The sequence below is a fragment of the Cibotium barometz genome, chromosome 54 (genome assembly GCF_041138505.1).
Source record: "Cibotium barometz isolate CiBa-2024 chromosome 54, ASM4113850v1, whole genome shotgun sequence".
In the NCBI taxonomy this organism is placed as follows: domain Eukaryota; kingdom Viridiplantae; phylum Streptophyta; class Polypodiopsida; order Cyatheales; family Cibotiaceae; genus Cibotium; species Cibotium barometz.
In genome coordinates this window covers 13,999,433-14,025,087 of record NC_141099.1, presented here as the reverse complement: position 1 = coordinate 14,025,087, position 25,655 = coordinate 13,999,433, and the positions used below count along the sequence as shown (strand labels likewise).

Here is a 25,655-nt window from a genome sequence, read left to right as displayed (position 1 = left end):
ACCACTTCTTGTCCCATGCTCAAATCTTTTATCTATATCCCTTCATTGTCGAGTAGTTATACTAGATCATGACAATGGAAAGCCATGGCAAAGAGCTATGTATAACATATCATCCAGGAAGGGGGCCGGAGTGTCACAGGCATGAGCGAGATGCTCAACTGGTAAGTCTTGGCCTTCCTGTCAAGCTGCAGTTTATGGATAGCCTTAGTTGTCACTATTTGGTCCCTTCACCAGTCTTGACCAGTGTTTCACACACAGTGCAGAGCCAACGTGAGAACGGGGATTTTCCACAAAAGAAAGCTAAAGCATTCACTGGCATATTTTGGCTTGAAAGATGGCTAAAGAGCATGAGCAACATGGGATTTTATTTGTTGGTGTGACTTATAAGGTTTATAAGTCAACAAGTTCACTCACCATTAAAATTTGGCCGGACTTATTACTTTTCGGGCATGCATATCTGGACAGAAGGAGGTGCCTAGAGGAAACTTGTCCTGCAAGTTGAGAAAAGCATAAAGTTGATATTTTGGGCAGGTCCAGCTACTTTTAGCAGAAAGGAAAAACACCATCCAAAAGTAGAGTTGGTCGATTTTATAAAAAGCTAGGTGGTGTTCCTCTTGGGAGGATCATCAACAAGCACCTTCATCTCCCAGCCAACAATAGTCCTCTTCTTTCAACCTCTGGGCGCTAGTCATACACACTTGCAGTAGCCGACTGCAGAATCCCTCTCTCTAGCCGTACAGCAGGGCAACCGACTGGTTCTCTCTCTCCTCTGTGTGCTGGTCGTACACAGCTGCAATAAACGTATGCAAGTTCCCTTTGTGCGTTGGCCGTACACAGCTGCTGCAGTAGCCGATTGCACGTTTCCTCTCTCTGGCCGTGCAACGCTGACTGCAACCTTTGGAAAGCTTCTTGGTGTGTTGTTTGTATCTTTATCTTGAGCAAGAGTCTTTGCTGAAGCGTTGTTTTAAATCCGGTGCAAGTTTGCACCCACACCTTGGTTTGTTGTAAAAGCTTCTACTGTGAATAAAGAAGTTCCTACAGTGCTATGTTTTGGTGTTGTTTGTGGTTCTTCCGTTGTGTTTCAAAATTTGTGTCTGGAACTAAAGTGTCTATCTATTGTCCTCAATTTCCCTGATAGGTTTCATTGGTATCAGAGCTCAACCTTTCTAGCAGAGCAGGCTTGTTAGTAACTCTTTAAAAAGGGAAAGATCTTGGTGGAAACCGGATTTGATAGCTATATCATGGACAGGTCAGCCTTGTTGGGTTACGATCCATACAAGCTTTTTGAGCAGATGTTTGCTGACTTCCAAAAGACTCTTGACAGCTAGCAGCAGTTCTTTTGTGAGGTATTGGATAAGTTTTCAAAGTGATTGGCTGACAAAAAAGCCTTAATAACACTCTATAGACGGGATCCTTATGTCAATAGGCTTCTCCAGGGCAAAGTGACTCAAGCTAGAGATGTTATGGACATCTTTGGGAATCTTGCTCAAGTATATGCAGAAAACCCCAGAGATCTAGCTTACAGATATCTTTGGGAGAATGGGCAGAAACTCCTGCTTTAGATTCTCTTCGGTGACACCTCCGGTTGGACATGAGAATTTGGAGAGCATTCCTAATCTTCTTCCTAGCTTTGAGGATGGCCCTCGAAAGAAACAAAACCAAAGTGCAGAGTTAAAGACGGTGTTAAGGTTCAGCTTGATCAGGTTCTTTGTCCCCACATTTTACACGACACCCCAGAGCAATTACCGTCTTTCCTTGTTTGTGGATAGTGTGGCCTCTGTGTGACCACGAGTCACTTCACTGCACAAATTGATAATTTTGAGTGATTTGGAGGATGAGTCTGAGCAACGAAATCAAACAAGGTACATTGGCTTCGAACCAAATGAGTATGAGGGAGAGTTAGGAGCTTTGAGATCGTCTATTATTATCGACGATTTTTCGTGGAGTAATTCTTTTACATGAGGATACTTTTGCCATAGCTTGAGCTATGCTTTTTGACAAATCCTCCAATGACTATGCTTCCTTTTTGGTTAAGTACTACCTTGTTTGAAAGTTGTACTTTTTGGATTCAACAATATATGTATGTGTATCACTAAAAAAAGAGCTCGCTGAAGCTTCCGCTCCCCCCCCCTGCTCGTGCTGCTGCTTGCACGCCCTCCCCCCTTCCCACCCTAAACCCCGCCTGCCCTGTGTTTCTACCGCCCGCGCGTATGCCCCCCCCCCCCCCCCCCCCCCCCCCCGGTTTTCTTGCGCCCGCCGCCCCCTGCTCCTCTCCTTCGCGCCCCCCTCCCTTCTTCAACGCCCCGCCCCCCTCCGCCAACCTCCGCCCTCTCTTCCCCCCCACCCCCCTTTCACGTTGCTCCCCCCCCCCCCCCCCCCCCCCCCCCCCCCCGGGTTCTCTTTGTCGCCGCCTTACCCCCCCCCCCTTCTTTCTGCTTTTTTTTTTCCACCCCCTGGGGTTTTTTGCCTTCTGCCTTCTGCCTTCCCCCTCCGCCCTTTGTGTGCAGCTCGGTTCTTGAAGGACTCTCCACATTCGCTCCGCCCCATCGAATCGACATAGCTTCAGACTCTGATGGAGGCTCCTCCCGCCCCACCTCAGAGGGACTCTTCCGTAGCCCCCTCGCCCGCCCCTGAGGATACCCCCATCAGGCTTTCTCTTTCGCCAGAAGAGGAAGGGAGCCTCGCCGCAGAGGTGGAACGCCTCCAGGCACATTCCACCATCTGCCGTATAGTCGGCACTCGCCCCAGCAGAGGGGAGATCCGGGATCTTCTCCAGGCCCGCCTTCTTGCAGATGTGGGCAAGATCCTGGACGTTCAGTTACTGGGCCGTGGACACTACCAGATTGAGTTCGAGACAACCCAAAGCGTGGCCCAGGTCCTAGCCATGAGTCCCCTTGACATCAGGGGCGCTCGGGCATTCTTCAAACCTTGGCAGCATGGCTTTGACCCAGCAGCGGCCGAGCAGGGAGAGCGCCTATTTCATGTTACAGTTTGCTTCCATGGACTCCGCCGTGAATACCTTCCGCTCCTTTCTAGGCTAGGAGCATTGGTGGGCTCGGTGCTTGAGACTGGCCCCACAGCAGCTTCAGTGGTGGCTAGAGCAGCTGGGCTACCTTCGGTCAGAGTTTTGGTTCCTGACATCTCCTCCCTTCCGAAGGTCATTCGGCTACCTAGGATAGGGGGGGGATGGATTGATCAGAGAGTGGAGTTTTCGGGGCTCCCGAACCAGTGTTTTATCTGCAGGCAGGTCGGCCACATGGCCAAGGCCTGCTGCCCTCGCAGGAGACCCCGACCTTCACCGCAGCAGCAGGCCCCCGATGGCCCGCCCACAGATGCGGCTCGGCAAGCAACCTCCGGGACACCTGCTCAGCCCACAAAGACCTCGGAGTGGCAGCCTGGACAGGGGCGCCGTCGAGGGAGACAGCCACAGCAGCACGCCCAGAGACCGATGCAGCAGCAGCCACAGTCTCAGCATCACTGGGTTCCCATGAGGAACAGCTTGGCTACCCTCCAGGAGGAGACCCCAGCGCCGACTGAGGACCAGGAGATGCCAGCACCCCCTCCTTCGCCCCCACCCTCCCCTCCCGCCTCGCTTCCACCTTCGCCTCCTCCCGTTCCTGCTCCGGTTTTGGCAGCGGCTCCTTCTCCACCCCCTTCTCCCCCCGCTCCTCCCCCCCCCCCCCCCCCCCCCCCCGCTCGCCTCAGCTCCCCACGAGGCCCTGGCAGTTCCCTGGCGGTCACCTGCAGTCCGGCGGACAATGAGCACCGACCTTGCTTGAGCACCGCAGAGGAGACTTACCATGCCGATTCGGGCTTCACGAATATCCTCTATCCCCAGTCGGCTCAGTCGTCTCGACACTAGACAGCGCTCGGAGGCTTTTGATTACTCCTTCACACGGCTTTTTGAAACGGAGGGCCCCCATGAGTCAGCACCCATCAGAGTTCATGTAGTGATACCTCCGGCCCGAGGGGAGGAGGCACTTGATTCAGCGGTGGCCTTCTCATTCCCTCTCTATGGCCCTAGCGACTGGGAGTGGACTCTGGATCTCGCTCTTAGCATTTTGAAGACTCAGGCAGTTGAGTTTTCTCACCATGTGAGCGATCTGGAGGTGACAAACGTGATAGGCCGACTATGGGAGTTGGCTCATTTTTTCTTTGATACCGGGAGTGTGGATGCCTCCGGGATTCGACATTTGGTGGTTCGCATAGTGGCAGACTTAGCACGCGACCCTGGATATGTATGCATACACGAGGATGCTCGATCTGAGCGGGAGGCAGTCGCCATGGGACAGCCACTGGCGCCTGATTCGAGATTCTTGCAGCACGCCGGGTGGGCAGATTCATAGTCGCTCGGATGGGGACTATTCTCCATCCAAGCCGCTTGCGAGTCAAAAAAGATTGGTAGAAGTTATCCTCACACTTGACCAAAACCACCCACTTTTTTACAACGAGTTAGGCATTGGAACTTCTTCTTGGTGCACAATGACTTGTCCCGTTGCTTTCTCGCTTCAAACGTGTAGGCTTTCTCGCTTCAAACGTGTAGGCTTTCTCGCTTTCTTGCTTTCTCGCTTCAGCACGTGGCCTACACATATGTATCCGGCAAAAATAGCATACTATGTGTAGCCCTAGCAAGCATAAATGCATCTACATATACCGGGCTTCCTCATTCTTCTGGACCAATGTAAGTATGGTGCAGGAATGTGGCTTGAAGAGGGCCGCAACGCACCCCTCCCCCCCCCCCCCCCCCCCAAAACCATTCGACAACTTCACATGACCTAGAATCCTCTCTGCATGCTGACTCTCATACATACCCTATAACCTATGGCAAACCTCTCTCACAGCTCTGGTATGTGTCTCTGTCGCAGATGATGTCCCGCCATGTAAAGGTCTCCGAGAATCCTCTTGGATCCATCCATAAAGTGTCATTGCAATTCCAGGTGGCTATCCATAAAGCTAAATGAGTGTAAAATCCCAAAATGGTGTGATACACCTCATCAAAATCACCAAAACCAGTTAATACGGCAAAGTGGTGACTTGCAAGAAAACACAGTACCTGACCATTTTCTAGACTCTTCTTGAACATTTCTACGCCTGTTACAGTCGACTTTAGATTTGCCTGCAAGGGATGTACAAGCATAGTGAATAGACCTATAAACATCTAACAAAAGCAAAAACTTGTTTCCAACTAGGTTACCTTCAAGCCAACCACTTCAACCTCATCGCCAGGTTTAATAACACCTTGCTCCACACGTCCAGTCACAACCGTTCCACGGCCCTGACATAAATAACAGCAGAAAGTATTTTTACATGAATGGTCGTCCCCATGGTGATTACAAATCCTTCAACACATGCAAACCTTATATTGACATTTTCCACACACACAAAAAGTTTGTACCCTTTGAGGTCCAAACCCTTGAGTACCTGAATGGAAAAAACATCCTCGATGGGCATGAGAAAAGGCTTGTCCAGTGCCCGCTTAGGTTCTGGAATATAATCATCCACAGCTTTCATCAAATTTAGTATAGCATTCTTCCCTATCTCTTCATTTGTGCCATTCAAGGCAGCCAAGGCAGAGCCCCTCACTATAGGGATATCATCTCCAGGAAATTTGTAAAAAGAAAGCAGCTCTGTACCAATCCAATAACATCACCAAACAATGAGCAATGCCTCTAAGCCCAAAAAAAAGAAAAAACAAGCAATGTGATGACAGAAGTCACAGATAACTAGGAATACCTCTCAATTCCATTTCAACAAGTTCTAATAATTCCTCATCATCAACTGCATCCACTTTGTTTAAAAAGCATACCAATGATGGCACACCTACCTGAGCCAGTTAATCACAAAAACGAGCATAAGCTGTGCATATTGATACAAAGGGACAGTATACAGGAATCAAAACAGCAAATACCTGGCGAGCAAGCAGAATGTGTTCTTTAGTCTGGGGCATGGGCCCATCGGGTGCAGACACAACAAGAATACCACCATCCATTTGTGCTGCTCCAGTAATCATGTTCTTAATCAAGTGCAAAAAGACACCAATTAGTAGAAAATACAAAGAGCCTTTCCTTGAAAAGACAGATGACAATGATCAAGTCAGGGTCTTAATCAGACAGCGTTTCTAGTTACTTAGTGGACTAGTGGACGCTTTCACCATGGAACTCAGCATAGCTGACAAACAAAACAAGCGTCAAAATCCTTGGGCACCCAGCATCTCTGATGAGATAGGGCAACACTGCCCTGCCAGGCCAACAGAATACCCACCGTGGGCCTGGGTAGACAGATTTTGGATGGACGAATACATGTGTAAAGGGGCCTAAACAAAAGCTGAATTACTTCACCAAGGTCCAATGAAGTTTAAAACTTAGAAGTTTACCTTCATGCACACACACATATGAATGTGTGTGTGTGTGTCTCAAGTTCTTCACACGCGCACACACATACACACAAATATATATATTATTATTATTATTATATCATATAATATTAATTTAAAATATAGAGATATGTCACCATTTGGTCGGACACCATTGTGAGAGAGATGCACATTTAGTAGTGGTACATGTGTTAGGGAGTTAGGAATTAGCGCTAGGGGCACACACATTTATAGGGTTAGCAATAAAAGGGTTAATAACCTTAGTACACACTCACTTAGCATTGTTGACACTTGGCACAAGTTAGGTCGCTTATACATGCATGTACCTCCAAAGCTTGTATTATGTAAACATACGTGAGGCTTCTTTGTCAACTATCTATGTGCATGTGTGCTTTTTTGTACGCCATCCTCTCTTCCATTCTGCGGGTGCTCTTGTTCGTGGACTCTCTCTCTCACTTGGGCAACCAACAATTAGTATCAGAGCTCAGCATCCTTGTCACATGCACAACATGTGGAAATGCTAATCCCCAGTTTTAGGCTGTGTTCAGGCACCTTTTGGGGAAAAAAACAGCCAAGATTAATGTTAGGGATTTTACCCAAGGCAGTTTTGAAAGAAGATGGAGGACATGTACTGGCAGTTTAGTATTTTATGCCTATTTTTGCATTTTATGTGTCCAAGGACCTGGTCGACAACTGTTGCATTGGCCAACTCCAACATACGCGTAATTAGGAGCCTACAAATAGGCAAGATCACTTCCTTTTGTAATCATTTGATCCCAACTTTTGTGGGACAGGTCATTGTTGGGTGTTTCAGAGCTTCACGTCTGTGTCCATTATTAAGAGACTAAGGTTATGTAGAAGGGTGAGAGAAGGGTGTGAGTGTGAATGGACTTGAGGTCCACTTGCTCACCTATTTAAAGGTGAGGCCATGAGGCATTTTGTATGAGAGCAAAGCCTAGTTGTATGCATAAGCAACTTAATAAGCAAGAGTTTTTTCTTGTACTTTTTGAGTCTCTCCACTCCACACACTTGATCTAGCATGAGCACCACGTTTTATCATCATGGTATCTAGAGCTTAGGTGATTTGAACCACTTGTGGTGTAGAATAGGTCAAAAATATCCACTTTTAGCTTATCTTTCTTGTGTGGAGCTCAACCCTCTTCCATTGGAGGCCTTCCAGCAGCCTATGGAGACAAAATCTCATGGAGATGTCAACATGCAAGATGAAGAGGACTCGTGGGCGCTTCTAAACGTACAGCCAATTTGGTGATTACTCGTGTATCCGCCGCGGCATTATCTCTGCAGCAAATCGGCGTTTTCTCTGCTTCTTGCGCTGGTCGTACAGTAATACCACGCGTGTGGGCCACAATAAGCCAAGCCATATTAGGGCTATGGTAGCCCATTGAATGGAGGACTCACAGCTCTGATTTGAGCTCCAACCACGCAGCAACGCGCCGGCAATCAGCAAAAGACCAGGCGCCATTTTTTCTTCCCCTCAAGCTTCCATTAAAGCTTGATTTTTGGTGATTTTTCTTGCTCATATCATCTCCTCCTTCCCTCTAATCAATCATATGATGAAGTAAATGTTTGTTGCTGAGATTTCTCTTGGTTTTGAAGAGATTCCATCCACATGAGGTAGCCATAAGCCTCATGCCCGTCAAGCTTCAACATCAACATCAAACTTTAAGCTTTCAAAGCTTTCAAAGTGTGCTTTTAAGCACTAATTGTGTTGTTTAACACTAATTAATCTGTTAATCCAGCAAAGGGAGGTTATTTTAAAGTGTTCTTAAACACTAATAGTGTTATTAAACACTAATGGTGAGTTAATCACCAAAATAAGTGTTATTTTATACTAAAAATGTACTTTTTAGCACTAATTGTGTTTTATACACACTAATGGTGATATTAATCATCAACCAAAGTGTTGCTTAACACTAAGGTGGTCTTAACCATCAAAGGAGGAGGTCATTTACATTAAGGAGACTCTTCTTCATCAACATGGAGGCCGAGCACACACCATAAGTGCTACATTTCAAGTCTTCATCGTCGTGAACCCGTTTCTTCCAAAGAGAAATGGTGCAACCATGAACCAAGTGTCTTCATCCCATCACCCAAAGAGGTTGAAGAATTCTGGTTTTTCATCATAAAACTCAGATTTTTGAGTGTTCTTAAAGTTGGGCACATGTACATTAAGTGCTCATCTTCAATGTTTATGTGTATTATCCTTGAGGCCCTTGTTTGTAAGAGGCATAGGCAAGCCATAAGTCATATGTTCTCATTTCCCAAGCCCAAGGAATGTTATTCCGCTGTATATTCTGCACTTTCATCGTATAAGATGAGTTGTAAGGTTGAGCATAGAATCCTTAAATGCTCTACCTTATTGGTTGTCATGATTTTAAGCATCTTTTGGCATTACTTTTGTAAGAGGCATTGGCAACATTATGAGCTATGCCCTCTCCTTCTTGAGCCAAAGATGATAAACCTTATTTGTTTGAGTATTTACCTCAACCAATTACTCATTAAGCTTGTAACTTCAAACCCTAAAGGGTATCATTTAACCAACATACATAAAAGCTATTGTAATTGTGGAGTAGACACTGCCCTTGACCAATGCATAAGGCAAGTGGTAAGACCCTCCCTTTCCCTTTCCGATTTAAATCTACCTCATTACCCATGGAGGAGATATGGTATTCAAGGAAGCATAAAGCATGTTGGAGGACCATCTAGAGCAAAACCACTTAAGCAATGGTGGCAGCCTGCTTATGATCATTGTGTGGGAATGGTCAAGGTATGGTGGAAACAATGGCATGTATCTCTCAAGCATGTCATCTACAAGAAGTCAAGCAAACACAAAGAGTGGGGTGCACCATCATTGAGGTGTACATCTTCATCGACAACAAATAAAGACTTAGATGGCATCAATGTATTAGCCTCTAAGGCTCTAGGAACTCTTTTGTAATTCCTAGATAACCACACCTATATTCAAGCCTTGTATGCCTATTGTTATAAAGGCATCCTATGTCCAATACCACCTATTCCATCCTTCCATAGTTGGGATTGAGGGGGGGTATTAAGAGACTAAGGTTATGTAGAAGGGTGAGAGAAGGGTGTGAGTGTGAATGGACTTGAGGTCCACTTGCCCACCTATTTAAAGGTGAGGCCATGAGGCATTTTGTATGAGAGCAAAGCCTAGTTGTATGCATAAGCAACTTAATAAGCAAGAGTTTTTTCTTGTACTTTTTGAGTCTCTCCACTCCACACACTTGATCTAGCATGAGCACCACGCTTTATCATCATCCATCTCGTGTGTAACCATCCTATGTGTGTAAGAGTCCCTATTCGTATGTATGTGTGTGTGAACACTTACTTAGGTGTGAACACCCACTTATATGTGGATAAGATAAGTATGGCACATGTCATTAGTGTGTGTGTGTGTTGTGTGTTGACATGTGTCCTGTGTATGTGTCAAAAGATAAGGCTACTCTCAAGCCTACAAAAAGCATTGTACTTGGTGAGCTACAATCACTTCAATCATATCAATAGAATCATCATTGAGGCATGCATCTACTCTCTCTCTTTGAAGTATTGTTTTCTCAAGGTGATTCAGATGTTAAAAAAGACCCAGCTGCAACAAGGAATGCCAGAGGCTGCCCCAGTGATAGGGGAACCCCAGGCAAAAATGGAAGCCCTAAAGGCTATGGTCAAGGACCATACAGTGGGAACTGAATATTCAGGAGGGTCTAAGGACTGACTTGGAACAGTTGAAAGCTGCGAGTGATAAGCTGCGGGAAGCACTACAGACCACTAAGAAAGATTGGGTGGAGGTGGTGAAGAAGCACAAACCCCCACAGAGCATCATACAGGAGAAACGCATGAAGGATAGGGCCCTCCATGTGCAAGTGCAGGGGCTACAAGGGGGAGGGGCGGCTTCCCCCAAGGAGGATGCCATGATGCTTTGCCAGATGCTAGGAGTGGATGGGATCGCGCCCCCCTCACCCCCCCCTCCCCCCTTTGCAGATACATGGAGGGCAGGCAAGGATATGACACGAGAGCGGCCCCTCATCATTAGATTCCTTGATGCCACTAGCAGACAAGCCGCCTTAGACAGGCGGGCTGTCCTCAAGTGCGGGCAAATAGGTGTACATGGGAGATGATCTCACCCCACCACAGGTGGCACACTGGCGTGAGCTGATGGTGACAATTCATGAGGCCCGTAGAGAAGGCAAGTGGGCTATCAACAGAGATGGTAGGGTCATTATCACACTGAGCGCCATCCCAAATAGGGACGCAGGGTCTATGAGACCAAACATCTAAGGTTGGCAGTATGGAACTGCAATGGCATGTTGTGGTCGAATCCAAGAGGCTTGAGCGAGATTCTCGCAGGCAAGGATGTCATTTTTTATGCCGAGACTCATCAGAGCCTTGAGAGGGGCTTACCATACATAGCTAGGTATGAGTGAGTCAACTTTCTAAGGCGAGACCCGCACATCAGGAGGAGTACGTGCCTCTGGAGGGATAGCTGTCCTTTTTAGATCCCATCTTCGACAGATTCTCAGCATCGTCCAGAAGGACGAGGATGCACGGTATCTTTGGGTGCAGCTACTGCTTAGCAGTGACATAGTCATCCACATTGATGTGTTATTTTGCACCACGCCACTCCCCTTATGCCGCACAGCATGGCCAGTCACCGTACTTACCATTATATGGGGATATTATGGAGTTCTCATAGCTGGGGGAAGTCCTCCTGCTCGAGGATTTCAATGCCAAGACAGGAAACAAGTCCCACTACTCGATCTAGACGACCCTACCAGACTACAGGAGCTGGAGACTCGTCAGAGCCTTGAGAGGGGCTTACCATACATAGCCGAGTATGAGTGGGAGTCAACTTTCTCAGGCGAGACCCGCACATAAGGAGGAGTACGTGGCTCGCCGCGAGTTACAAGTCCTCAAGACAGCTAGCACTTGAGGGCTACTCTGGAGTATGGTATGCACTAGTTTCCACTTGGTTCTCAGTATATGGGCTCCGCATGGACCGCCTACCCCCCCTTCAGTACAGTTTGGACTCCCCTTTTCTCCAGCTCTTTCATGAGGATACCAACTGGGTTATCCGGTTAGATCTTCTCAGCCTCTATACCCATTGCACATGGATCACACCTTCAAAGCTCCCCACAAAGATGCACCTCTACAGAGATCACTTCCTCACACTCACTAAGGATGGATTCATCTAGCAGCCAGGCTCCTTGAGTGCTCACATGTCCCATGCCATGCGGATTGCCATTGGTCAGATACAGGTTTTATCTTGCCTCCTCAGAGTGGAGACAGGTAGAGATGAGCGCATCTTCAGAGCCAGGAAGCACATACGGAGACCCAGAGAGGAGAGGATCTACCGATTATGCCACACAGAGGTCGAGACAGAGGAGCATTACATATACCGCTGCCCAATATACTATGAGATCCACGGGAGGTTTCACTGTCTATTTCGTGAGGGATTTGGTCCACTCTCGAGGATCATTGACTTCCAGGACCAGCGTTGCCTCGGCCTCTTCCTTCTTGAGCTCCACAAACACAGGGACACCTTCTTGAGAGAGCTTCGGCCCCCTCCCTCGCCAGCCAACCATCACCAGTTTCTTCCGGACCCAAGAGGTGGAGGACACCAATATAGTGGATCTTGTGGACCCTCCACGAGCTGCTCCGGACCTACCTCGCCCGAGAGGAGTTGCCTCGGACCAAGCCTCCGCACTCCAGCGTGCCCGACGCCCCGGCCCCCCCATCGGCCACGATCACCTTATCAGCTCCAGATCCAAGACATGCTCCACCACCATCGAGCTACCTTTCCACGTGACATAGTTGAGGGAGACCTCTCGGCCATACTCATTAGCCCCATGCTTGATATTTTGGAGAGTGGTATACCATCTATTCGGAGCTAATGCTGCTCTCATGTTTTTATGTTCTTAGTATTCCATGATGAGTTTCCATGGACAGTTTTGTATCACCCCAGTGAGATAGCTATGTTTAGGTTTTCTTTCTATTTTATTTTCCATGGACAGTTTTGTATCACCCTAGTGAGATAGCTATGTTTAGGTTTTCTTTCTATTTTATTTTCCATTCCATGATGAGATATGCCATGGACATTATTGTATCACTTTGGTCTCATAGGCCCATGCTCTAAGCCGCATAGAGCAGAACAAGGTTATCAAGAAGGACATTGTCATACTGGATACTTAGAGGACATGGAGTTCACCTAGTCGTCCACTGGGGACGAAGATGGCCTTCTACAGAGATCACCTCCTATGGCTGGCAGAGGATGGTTTCATCATCCGCCCATGCTACAAGGACACACACCTATCCTTTGGGGTGAGATGCACGATCGGCCAGCTCCGCACCTCGTCCCACCGGCTGAGAGTGGAGACTGCCAGATATGGGCCCAGGGCGACCGCACCAGAGGACAGGATATGCCAGCTTTGTCACACAGAACCCGAGACAGAGGATCATTATATATGCCGATGCCATGTATACTATGAGATTCGGGGGAGGTTCCACTACCTCTTCCGAGCTGGGTTCGGACCACTTTCGAGGATCATGGACTTCCTGGATTAGAGATGCCTGGGAATTTTTCTTCTAGAGTTCCATAGACACAAGGAGTCCTTAGTGAGATCCAGATCAGTTGTACGTGCTCGAGGACCAGCACAGAGAGCTCCCACCGACTTCTTCCATACCAGCACTCCGCGGGCCGATCCACCCATCACACCCAAACCACAGCCTAGTGCAGGAGCTTGACAGAGAGGTGTGACACTCGACAGAGCCACTGAGTTATGCAAAGATCGACGCCCCTGACCCCATGGCCATGCCACCACAAGAGGATCTGGGCCATCATCTCCCATCATCGCAAGACCTTCTCGCGCTAGCTCAGTTTTACCACCTTGAGCACCATGTCACAGCGGCCCATGAGGGATGTATTAGGGTGATATGAGAGCTCTCTGCTCATGTACCTAGATCAGATTTTATAGTTCTAGATTTTTGTTATCTTTCTTTACTACTATTTTGTACCCAGGATGATGTACCTCATGGATATGATGTAACCTTTTGGTCTCATAGGTCATTTTGGCCTTTTGAAGAAGTTAATACAACTTACTTCTTCTTCTTCTTCTTCTTCTTCTTCTCTCTCTCTCTCTCTCTCTCTCTCTCTCTCTCTCTCTCTCTCTCTCTCTCACACACACACACACACACACGCCCACCATGGATATGTTTGATCCCTTGTAACTCACCTATGCGACTCTCTAACCCTAATACCAAAAAATGGTATCTCAGCTCAACGGTCCTCTGCGTTGCTACTTTCGCTCGTTGGTTGGTGTGTCCCTACTGCGCTTGTCTGACAGTGGCCACTTGAGTGCACCCTTGATTGTTGGAAGGCATGTGCCGCCTCTTGCTCCAGCTCAGAGCCAGCTATTGGAGTTGTGTACCGGTCGTTGGGCGTGTGTCGCATGTTGTGCACTGGCTGTTGTGAGACCAACCACATTGGCGTAAAGGCTTAAGGCTTACCAAAAGCCTTAATAAAAGGCTTTTAAACACGTCCCCCAATGCCGCTTATAGAGTCCCATCGCCATTAGCAACTTACTCGACAACACCAGCCCATTGCTCATTCCACCCGAACTACCCGCCTTCTCCTAGTGCAACACCTTGCTCCCACTGCCTCCCCACCACACAACAGCTTGTAGGTGTTATGCAACATTTAAAAAAAATAGTGCTTTTCCAAAAATTAGGTAATCTTTCTCTAATTAAACACTCCAGCATTTTCGAACTTGAAGCTTCTACAAATTCAAAAATTTGGGGTTTTTCAATTTGAAAGCCTATCACACTGATTGAAGTTCTCGCAACACCATGGAGGGTGCTTCAGCACTAGAATCACCACAAGAAATCAGTGTCTCCACCAGCATTCCCGAAAAGGGGGGTCTAAAATCCCCATCGTTATCTATGTTTTGTATTTATGTGTGTAAGTGTCATGGGTATTCTGCCCAAGTAGTCCCCCAAAAATGATTTGCAATAAATGTTCAATGTCAGTGTTTGGGTTTTCACCACCTTGTGTAAGGTTTCTTATCTATAATCCTTGTGAGGAGCTAGGGGGGGGTGACAAAGAGCTGGCCTTGTTGCTTCGGTCATTTGTTAATTGGAGGATTAACATGGCATGGGAGGTGTGCATGGCTAGATCGCTCCCTTGCAGCACGTGATGGAGTTAGAAGAGTTACTTCCTTTGTGTGTTGAAAACTTGAATCTCACCTCCGTCGCTCCTAAGGGGGGTTTGTTGGGTATTTCGGAGCTTCACATCTTTGTCATCTCATGTGTAACCATCCTATGTGTGTAAGAGTCCTTATTCATATGTATGTGTGTGTGAAACACCTACTTAGGTGTGAACACCCCCTTATATGTGGATAAGATAAGTGTGTCACACGTCATTAGTGTGTGTGTGTGTGTGTGTGACGTGTTTTATCATTGTTTCTAGTTTTCCCGCAGTAGCTGCTCCATGTTGGGGCGGCTATGAATGTACATTGCATTTATAATGAAACAATGGTTTTCATCAAAAAAAAAAAAGAAGTGTGTGTTGACATGTGTCATGTGTATGTGTCAAAAGATAAGGCTACTCTCAAGCCTACAAAAAGCATTGTACTTGGTCAACTACAATCACTTCAATCATATCAATAGAATCATCATTGAGTCGTGCATATACTCTCTTTGAAGTTTTGTTTTTTCTCTCTCTACCTCTCCCTATGCACATGCCCACCAATGGTATGTACCTAGCACTAACCCTTGAGATTAGGAACTAATCCAACAAGGTTAGGTGAGCTCTGGGATTAGGAAAGGAAAAGCAAGCCGATCCAAGTGGCTAAGGTTCAAATTTAATAAATCCAAGGTTATGTTATTGGCTATTTATGATTAGAATGTTATTTATCACAACAATAAGCACTATATAAGTGAGTCTTGGGTTATTATTGATTCATTGTGGACCTAGACCAAGAGGCTTACTCCTACCATGGACATGGCAGATCACTGGTAGTCTTGCCGAGGACCCATGTGGGCAAGCACTCGTGGTATGGGATGCCAGGGCTAACTGGCATGGACTCGTGGGAGTGGAGCCTTAGCCCCTAGCTTGGGGGAGGTTTGCGGACGCGAACCTTTGTTTGGGTGGTGAGCCTGCCTGCACCCCTTTTATTTGGTTTCTCTAATCGGAGATCCTTGGGAGAAGTCCTTCCAAGTCGGTATCAGAGCAAGCCTAATCGCAAAGGCGGGAAAAAGCAAGGTTTGTGTGTCGTTTGTATTTTTCAAGGTTGCCTGAGCCAAGTATCTTGATCAGCATATCTGCATTGTGAATCTGCAACAAGTCGGTGGTTTTTTAGGGTTTTGTTGGCACGATAAGATTTATGTGGATTCTGAGAGGAGGGAGAAAGGGGAGATTTGTATGAATGCATGTAGGTGAAATTGTCCCGGGAAACCCCTGTTTTTCGGAAGGAAACCCTAGGTTTTCTCTCTGTTATGTCAGCGCTTGCAGCCAGACGTGCAGAAAAAAAGCGACCATGTGCAGGTTCCGTGAGTGCAGCAGGCGGCTGTCTACTAGGGCTAGATGTTGCTCTGATCTGGGTGCCAACAGCCAAGCAGAAGATGCGCAGACAGCAGCCGGGCAGAAGTTGCAACCAGTGGTGATGCACAGCAGCCTCTACAACGCTGGGAACAGGCTGTCCAGCAGGTCGTACAGTCTGGATAGACTGTACAGGCCAACGGACAGGCGTAAGGGCTGACGCATATGGACAGAACAGGCGGACGGCAGGGCAGGGCAGGGCACAGAGAGAGAGAAAGCAGGGAGGTGGCGAGCTGTTTTTTGGGCAGAAAAACCATATTTTAAAGCCATCTATTGGATTATGTTTATTTTAAATAAACAGTTATGATATTTTTGTTATAAAAAAGAAAAAGGAGCAGGGGGGGAGTTTTTAGCGCCCAATTATTGAAGGCCTAGTTTTTTTGAGGAAAAAGCACGTAAGTGTTTTTTTGGCCATAAAAGGTAAGGCCTTAGACCACTTGTACTCAGCCCGTGATGAAATCGACTGATGGCAGCCCGTTGTGAGATTCTCAGCCGGTTCTTCATCTCGTGTGTGGAGTACAGGTGGGTCACCTTGTTTTGCATGCTTTTCTCTAGTTTCTCAAGTCAAACGTATGTTTTCTCCCCGGATTTTCTGAATTTCAGAATCGGTCACATAGGTATCTTGCAACAGCAAACTTTTCTTTCTTTCTATTTCTCTTTTTACCATGGCGGCAGAACTCCACTTCAGTGATGATGTTTCCGACCATGAGGAGGACCATCCTCAAGGGTCAACGGAACACTTGGAGGTGCAGCAAGAGGTGGTAGAAGGGGTTGAGAAAGCTTACTTGGAGTGCCACTTCGAGGAGCAAATGGCACAACTCTGAGCAGAGTTCCAAGAAGAGATCCAGCTTTTGCAGGATCCGATGGTTGTACTTCAACAAACAATGATTGGTGCGGCGGCTCCTACAGGACTGACTGCAGTAGCTCCTTCATTTGCACCCGAGATTTTTGCCAGTGAGAAAAAGGAGATGACCAAGGAGGTGGTTGACTCTTGGCTCAACCGTTGAACATACACATTGAGTTTCACCCATTCCCAGAAGCTCGAAAGATTCAGATGGTTAGGGGTCCCAAAAGGGAAACCCCTGACATGGTGGAGAGAACTCAAGAATAAACCAAGTACTTGGGCAAAGTTTAACACACTGTTTTAGAAAACGATTTCCTCCAGGTGGAGGATGAGTTTGATTTTGTGGCCAAGTTTACCGACTTGGACATGAAGAACATGTCTTTCAACACCTATTTAGAGATTCAGAGAGTTGCAGTCCCATACAGCACACATGGATGCCACAACATTGTGTGGGTTTTTTATCCGTGGGTTGGCACCAGGACACAAGCTCCAGGTAAAGAACAATCATAGCAAGACACTGGAGGATGCCATCCGGTATGCTAGGATTTATGAAGAGATGATGGCTGGCCAAACGTAAAAGAACATCTCTGAGAAACCTCAAACCACACAAACTTCTAAGCAAGCTTCCAAGCATAAATGAAAGTTTAAGTTTGCCAAACCTAGTCTTCAGGTTAACCCAATCCACAAAAGGATCAACAGCATCAGCAAATCCTTCCAAACATTAGGAAGGACAGGTGTTTTCCTGCAGTCAAAAGGGCCATATGAAGGCAAGTTGTCCGACGGCCAAGGCCAAGACATCTCATTTGATCGAAGTAACAAGTAATCCTCAAATTTCTTCCATAGATATTATTGTTTTAGGTCAAAGTGCTTGCATGGAATGTGTTTTCTGCATGGTAGTCTTCGGTCCTAACGACTTGATATATATGTATGGGTCAGTGTTAGGGGGAGATTGTGCACATCCTTTTTGACTCTGCATAAGCACCTCCCATGCCATACTAGTCCTCCAATCAACAAGTGATCGAAGTAGCAAAATTAGCTGCTCATCACCCCCCTTGCTCTTAATAGGAATAAAGGATAACATGGAGCCTTTTATGAGTGAGGCAAACAACACACAAACATTTATTACAAATCTTTTTCGAGGAGACCTCCAAGGCACAAAACCCTTTACTTACAACTAGAATGCTCAGTCATAGTCTTCCTCATTGAGGGAGACTTGGGCTGTTGCTGCAACTATTTCTTCTTCTTCAGTTGGTACCTCCTCATCTTCAGCTATGAGATTTACATGATGCTTTTCTTGCTCTTTTTCCAATTTTTTGATGCAGTTGGCCTCCTTGTGCCCCATCCTTTTGTAGTACCTACATTGAACCTTCTTATTACTCCTCCATTTCTGTGCTCCTACAAAAGCTTTGTCATAGTCAAGACTGCTGCCCGAGCCCACTTGTTGTTCTTTGTTTCTTCTATCTGTTTCGAGAAGCAAAGCCACTAGGCCTTCAAAGCTTGTTGTTGCCACACAAAGGATTTCCAGAGTCTGCTCAAATCGAGTGACCCCTCTCATACACTTAATGAGTACAGCCACCTTGTCTTCATCCTCGTGTTCACATTTAAGGCTAGCAACTTGTTGGGTCATTGACTCAAACTTGGCCAGATCACTTAACTCTTCATTTTCATAAAACTTGAGCTTAAGGAAAACCTTAGAGTTAGTGATTTTGTTACCGAAGATACCTTCTAGTTTTACTTAGATCTGCTTGGTTGTTGACTTGAAGTCTATGTGATGCACCAAAGAATCTACAAGCCTTAGGCAAATTAGGGTGATGGCTTTCTCATTTCTTGTGTGGCATCGATGGCTTTCTCATTTCTTTGTTGCCACACCTTTTGTTTTTCTGGAGCAATATCTCCTAGATCTTCGTCATCTTCACAGACAATCTACCATACTCCCTTTGACATAAGCAGGAGCTGCATCTTGGTTTGCTAGGTAGGAAATCGAACAACAAAAAAAATGTTGATTGTTGCCAGTGATGATGCCATGATGTTGAAGTAGCGGCAGCTCAAAGGCTAGAAATGATGGCATGGAGGGAGGGGTATTGTAGGTATCTCTGAGTGTGGGAGGTGTCCAGCTTCAAAGAGCAATTGTGGTAGATGACATGTGGTAACAGATACCATCTAACATGGAGCTGTCGGCCGAAGGCACAGGTGTAGCACATGCAAAGAGCAAGCGGGAGAAGAAGATGCATGAGGAACAGAGCAAAGAGGCACATGGACACGCGGATGAAGAAGCTGTGCAAGCAGGCAAAGAGCAAAGAAAGGGAGCGAGTGGACACGGGTCACAGGTAACAACGGCAAGCCACGAAGGCGGAAATAGGTGAGTGCTGACGAAGAGGACGTGGTCACAGGCCGCAAAGAACAATCGGCACGGGGGTGAAGCAGCACTCCAGGCTCGAAAAATGGTATGGTCCAGGCAAGGCCCTTAAGTGCCTAGTGACGCCCGGCACATGGGTGGCTCAACTGAGGTCCGTCCCCCCTAGTCCACCCAACCGACTGAGCAGCTTGGCCAGCATGCTATCATAAACTCCGCCTAGTGGGTGGTGAAAACGGGCAGCGGCGATGAAAACAGATGGTCGGCAAAGGCAACGAAAATAATGGGCAGTGGACGGTTGGGCTGAAAGCATGATGTGGCATTGAGATCTGTCGGACAGCTAGCTCTAATACCAATTGATGAAAATGGTGAGCCATGGGAGAGAGGAGAGAGAACAAGATTTGATTGAGATGTTCTTACACCGTGTACATGAATTTTGGGGCTTACAACCATATCTTTTGACCCAAACAAATCATGCTCACAAACCATATCTTTTGACCCAAACAAATCATGCTCACAAACACACACATGAAACATGTCACACTTATCTTATCCAGGTATAAGGAAGTGTTCACACCTAAGCAGATGTTCACTCTCTCCCATCATCTTCACGACCTTCGCATCACTGACGTACTCACCCATCTATGGCCGTTGGCTAGGATGGAGCTTGGAGGCTCAGGCCACAAAGACCACGACGGGGAGATGGTGGCCTCCAGCCTGGAGGTGCTGCTTTTTGTGTCCATGCATACTTCGGTCGTAGTACCTCTCCCCCATTCTTACAGGTAGGCATCCTTAGAGGAGAGCTTCATAGAGCTACACTTGGGAGACCTATCAAAATTCTTTTCCTCCAAGAGCATCACCTTTCTAAGGGGCACACCCACCGATGCGGGAAGATTTTACCAGGCAAGAGCACACTTTCTGGTCTCCATCCTTTGGCCCTTCAAGGACGCAAGGAGGAGTTTGTATTTCTATCAATGGGCAGCTTTTGCCGACAACAGAGGACATACACAGACAAGTCACGGCCACAGTCTCAAGAGCAAAGTACTCTGCCTGGAAGGAGACGATACTGGCACTTAGGGGACATGACCCTTGGCATCTTCCAAAGTTTAGGTGCATCCTTGGGAGCCTTAGCTTCTCACGATCGGATAGGAGGAGCATCGGCCCCAACCTCTCTAGACTTGACAAGTTTTATATATATATACCTAGATGAATCGAGGAACATGCCCAAATTCACGTTTTAGGAACATGCATGTTATACACTCATGGTAGTCAACCCACAAGACTATATAACTATCAACTCCATTATGCATAGTACGGACTAGATACTACGAAGGAAAGTAGCAAATAGAAAGAATTAGTACAGCAAATAAGTAGTTGATAGGGCAAATGCACCTATAAAGATAGAAAGAATTAGCACAATATCAACTCGCCGCAACTCGGACGAAAACTTCACAATGTGAAATCTGCATGTCCGCTAATACGGTTGAATTGTATACCTAGATGAATCGAGGAACATGCCCAAATTCACCTTTTAGGAATGTGCATGTTATACACTCATGGTAGTCAATCCACAAGACTATATAACTATCAACTCCATTTTGCATAGTACGGACTAGATACTACCACATCCCCACTAACGTCATCAGTTGACAATGCCCAATAGTGGGTGTAGAACTCTGTATCAAGATATGCTCTCACACACACACTCCACGCACACACACACACATAAGAGCATATATTCACACAAAGCCCTTCGTACTGAGTTTCTGTCAAACCTCTGGAGCTACAGGGCAGACTCAGCCATAATGAAGCCTAGCACGAAGGAAAGTAGCAAATAGAAAGAATTAGTACAGCAAATAAGTAGTTGATAGGGTAAATGCACTGCTAAAGATAGAAAGAATCAACACAATATCAGCTGGCCGCAACTCGAACGAAAACTTCACAATGTGAAATCTGCATGTTCGCTAATACGGTTGAATTCTATACCTAGATGAATCGAGGAACATGCCCAAATTCACCGTTTAGGAATGTGCATGTTATATACTCATGGTAGTCAACCCACAAGACTATATAACTATCAACTCCATTATGCATAGTATGGACTAGATACTACGACATCTCCACTAACGTCATCAGTGCCAAACAGTGGGTGTAGAACTCTGTATCAAGATATGCTCTCACACACGCACTCCACACACACACACACACACATAAGAGCATATGTTCACACAAAGCCCTTCGTACTGAGTTTCTGTCAAATCTCCGGAGATGCATGGCAGACTCAGCCATAATGAAGCCTAGCACTAATGAAAGTAGCAAATAGAAAGAATTAGTACAGCAAATAAGTAGTTGATAGGGCAAATGCACCGCTAAAGATAGAAAGAATTAGCACAATATCAACTGGCCGCAACTCGCATGAAAACTTCACAATGTGAAATCTGCATGTCCGCTAATGAGTGGGCTTGCGGCCGTGGAGGCATGATTATTATCTTGGCATGCACTACTTTTTCAAATCACACTCCGATTATTCTATCCTTAGAAGACCCCTACAGGCAAGACAGGCGTGCAGGCTCTAGGATTCCAGACAACCTCATTCAGGACCCCAAGATCAGCGGCAAGATAGAGCAGATATGGACGGGACTAGGCTTTATTTCAGGCTTTGTTGCATGCACATTGGATGTGGGCTTGCGGAGATCAACAATTCTTACAGGAGGCAGCCCAATGCAGATTGGAGGGATTTCATGCGCAGAAGAGGAGTCTGAGGAGGAGTCTACCTTCTTTACAGCGGCTTCAGGACAGTTTCCCATATAGCCCATGGATTGAGAGTCAGCTTGTTGCCGCCCACACGGAGATTAGAGCCATAGAGGACAGGGGGGTGGAGTACAGGTACCATGCCAGAGCTTCCTTCTGGACCCAGGCCGTCAACAGAGTTACAAGGGATTTCTTTGAGATAGCCGGTCCCCACAAGAGGAGAGATGGCATTCGCAAGTTGTGTGGCCAAGACGGAGCTATTGTTTCTAATCCCCCCCGTGTACCCATTGCCACAGATTTTTTCTGATCTCTTCTCACTAGTGCTCCATTATCCCCAGAGGTGAAGGACGCACGCGAGAGGGTCTGGCTGGAGGTGGTTCCCCCCTCTCATTGATTTCACCATTTGGCCACCCAATTGGACCACCCGTGCTTTCTTATCATGTATGTACATTGGACTGGTGTCCATGGCAGTTGTATATGCCAGGGATCGATGCCACTCATGTGATACTATGGAGTTGGCTTTCCGTTCGGACTTGTGCCTCCGTGTACATGCCCGGAAATGCTTGGTGGATTGGTGTTCCATTGAGTCTGGTACCTCGTATACTTGCCTGGAGCACGTCTATTTTGGTATAGTCTCATGAACGGGGAATGTCCATACCAACGCTGCATTGCATAGCATCTTTATGTGCTTGCTTGCAATTGAAATTGCATGCTGTTTTCATGCTTACTTGACCAATGTGTAGTTCCGGGTAAGGGGATGTCCGCCCGCCGCGAACCGTGCGTGTGAAACTGTCTGCTGACATGGTTATGTGGCATGTGATAGGTGGTAAGTATTGGTCATAAACCTAGCCTTAGGAGTTAGCACTAATTTATAAGTGAGTGTGTACACACTTCATTAAGTTTTGGGCGACCAAAACTCACTTATAAATTATGACCAGCTCGGTGTTCACACACACTGATGTCCCGAGGTGGACATAACCCAATGTCCACCGCCCAGACCTTATCCCCTTTGTACAAAGGAAGTAACCAGCCATGTGTCCAGTCTAGCTTGCTCCACAAAGCACCTGCCTGCCACCTACACTGGACAACTCACCACCTCACTCCTCTTCCTCTCTCTAGAGATTGGTGCCTTCTCCATGAGGACTGTTGGGCTGCATTTTCTACACATTCTCCTTCCCAACTCCATTTCCAAGCTTGCTAAGGTGATTTTCAAGCTTCCAAGAGTGATTCCGGATGCTAATCACTCTTCTACACACTCCCAATGACTGAAATTCAGCAAAACAGCTCTCTTTATTGCTGTAATTTCTGGTCTTTTGCTGAAAACCCTAATTTCAGCCCTCCTTTCTCAAGTTGAACCATAGGGGAAGCTTTCCCAAGGTTCCCTTCATCCTCTTGAAGACTTTTGTCGCGAAGAAAGATGACAAATCGAAGATCTCAACACTCCAAGGACTTCCATCGCGAAGACTTCCACTGTCATCGACTCTACTTGCTATTGGTAAGCTTTTACGCTTAAATATGGAAGCAAGTAGCAGGAGGGAAGAACCGGATTACAAGATCACATACCCTGTGTAGTGTTCTCTTGTCCTACGTGCTCTCTTGTAGATTATTGCTACCATGTGTTGGTGGAACAATAGAGAACAGATGGTAGGGAACATGGACACTTGAGAGAGTAGTGTGGATTGCAAGTCTACAACGACAACCACTTGTTTGCAATGATGTATTCATATGCATTGGTATGGAAATCTCGTCAGAAATGCCCATGACACTATGTACTTGATTCTCCCAAGATCAATATACTTTATTTGAGGGAGAGGTCGGCCGTTCCGGCTCATTGTGTGTCTCTTGTCAATTCAGCAATTTACTTCTTGTATTTGAGCAAGTGTCCATCAAATCTTAGTGTATTTAAGTGTATTGATTAGCATTGTGTTCAACGAAGTTACATTGGTATCAGAGCATACGGTTCTCTTTCACTTCAATCGTGAGAGACGATCATCGTGAACACTAGCTATCTCTACACTTACAACATTATGGATAGCCATACAATGAATGTTGGAGATGCTAACACAAGAGGCGGGGACAATGAAATGCATTCTTCCAATGCTTTACAAGATGAGCAAACTCATGTGGTGCACAATAGGGAACATGAATATGTGGGACAGCCATCCCGTGGCAAAGAGAAGATGAAGAAAGAAAAGTCCCTAGTCTTGAGGATTGAACTTACTCGTATGCAGGCTCTTCTCCATGCACAACAAGAAGAATTGAATCTCTACCGTCGCGAGAATCCATTGGTACATAACCGTTTGGAGACCAAGAAAGCTGAATCTTATATGGATCATGCAATGGCAATGATTGCTCAAGAGTTGCACATGCAACCGAGGGATGCAGCACGTGCATACTTGGCTCGTACCGAGGATGCCTATGCAGAAAAGGCAACCATCCCACATGTCTTGGAATCCCCACAGGTGCCCGAACAAGAACTTATGTCTAAGAGGACGAATCTCCATGCTATGGGAGAGGAACAATCAATGACTTCACGCCATGCAGGAATACCTTATGTAGCCCGTGAAGAAAACAATGTTTATGGCAGTGGTCAAAATGTATGTCAAATGCCATTGCCGGCTGAAAATGTGCATGCAAAGCACATGCAACATGGGCTGCAATTTTCTTTTGGTGCAGGTATTCCGCGTATCTCTCATGCCACTCATGCCTTCCAGTGTGCTCGTGAGGGAGAAGGTACGGCTGAAAATGTATCAATGCATGTTGAGGGGCCAGCCATGCCTCATGCTTACAGGGCACATGTATCTATGCCTTATGCATCACCTTTTGGTCCAAAAATGATGCCAGTCATTCACAGGGGCTATCCCAATGGACAAACATGGGGGAAAACATGTTGAGATGTAGGTACATGCATCAAAGTCAAGTCGGAGACAAATCTGTGAAGTTTAACACATCATGGAGAAATATGATGCATCAAAGACACTTGCTTTTATTGCCCAGTTTGATATTACTTTCAGTGATGAGGATTTCACTCGGAAATCCATGATCCGGCATGTAAGCATGTTTATAAAAGGCACTGCTGTCCATTGGTGGCTCACGGAGAAGCTCTCACCAAATCCTGTTAGATCATGGGTAGAGTTCAAGGAGAGGTTCTATGGTCAATTCTTGCCTCCCCAATGCATTGAATGAGATAACAATGAAGTGGGATTGGGTGAAGCAAAATGAGAAGGAATCGGTAAATGCATATGTACAAAAGTTTTGGAAAGTGCTTTTCGAGGTGTCTCCATTTATGCATGTCACCGAGGCAAAAAGGAAGAGAAGGTTTCAATCGAGATTGCAACCTGTGTACAAAGCGGGACTACAAATGTATCCTGGTCATACCTTACACCAACTAATCGCAGTCGCTGCCGCCACCGCCACTGAGCAATTGGAACTCAAATTGAGTCGATCCAATAAGGCTGAACCCTCATTTCAAGGCAAAAAGAGGGCTGTCCAAATCCTGCAAAATGATAGACAGCCACCTAAAAAGGACCAAAACCAAGATAAAAATGGTTCAAAGACTGAAAATAACACTATCAAGAAGCATCCCTTCAAACAGAGAGACTATGGTCTCACTCCGGAGCAGAAAAAGCAATATATGAGTGAGGGGAAATGCTTTACTTGTGGTAGCACCGAGCATATTGCAAAGGCATGCCCAAACAAGAAGAAG

At 46.4% G+C, this 25,655-nt stretch overlaps 1 protein-coding gene across 1 annotated transcript in view; it reads right to left on the bottom strand.

Moving 5' to 3' along the window:
- Positions 1-25,655, bottom strand: part of LOC147607870 (elongation factor Tu, mitochondrial-like) — an 88,444-nt gene that overhangs the window by 4,429 nt on the left and 58,360 nt on the right. The window contains exons 5-9 of the mRNA XM_086789958.1: positions 5,909-6,013; positions 5,734-5,824; positions 5,422-5,627; positions 5,195-5,275; positions 5,054-5,116 (exon numbers count right to left, since the gene is read on the bottom strand). Of these exons, the coding sequence (XP_086646084.1) occupies positions 5,054-5,116; positions 5,195-5,275; positions 5,422-5,627; positions 5,734-5,824; positions 5,909-6,013 (546 nt within the window). The remainder of the gene's footprint in view (positions 1-5,053; positions 5,117-5,194; positions 5,276-5,421; positions 5,628-5,733; positions 5,825-5,908; positions 6,014-25,655) is intronic.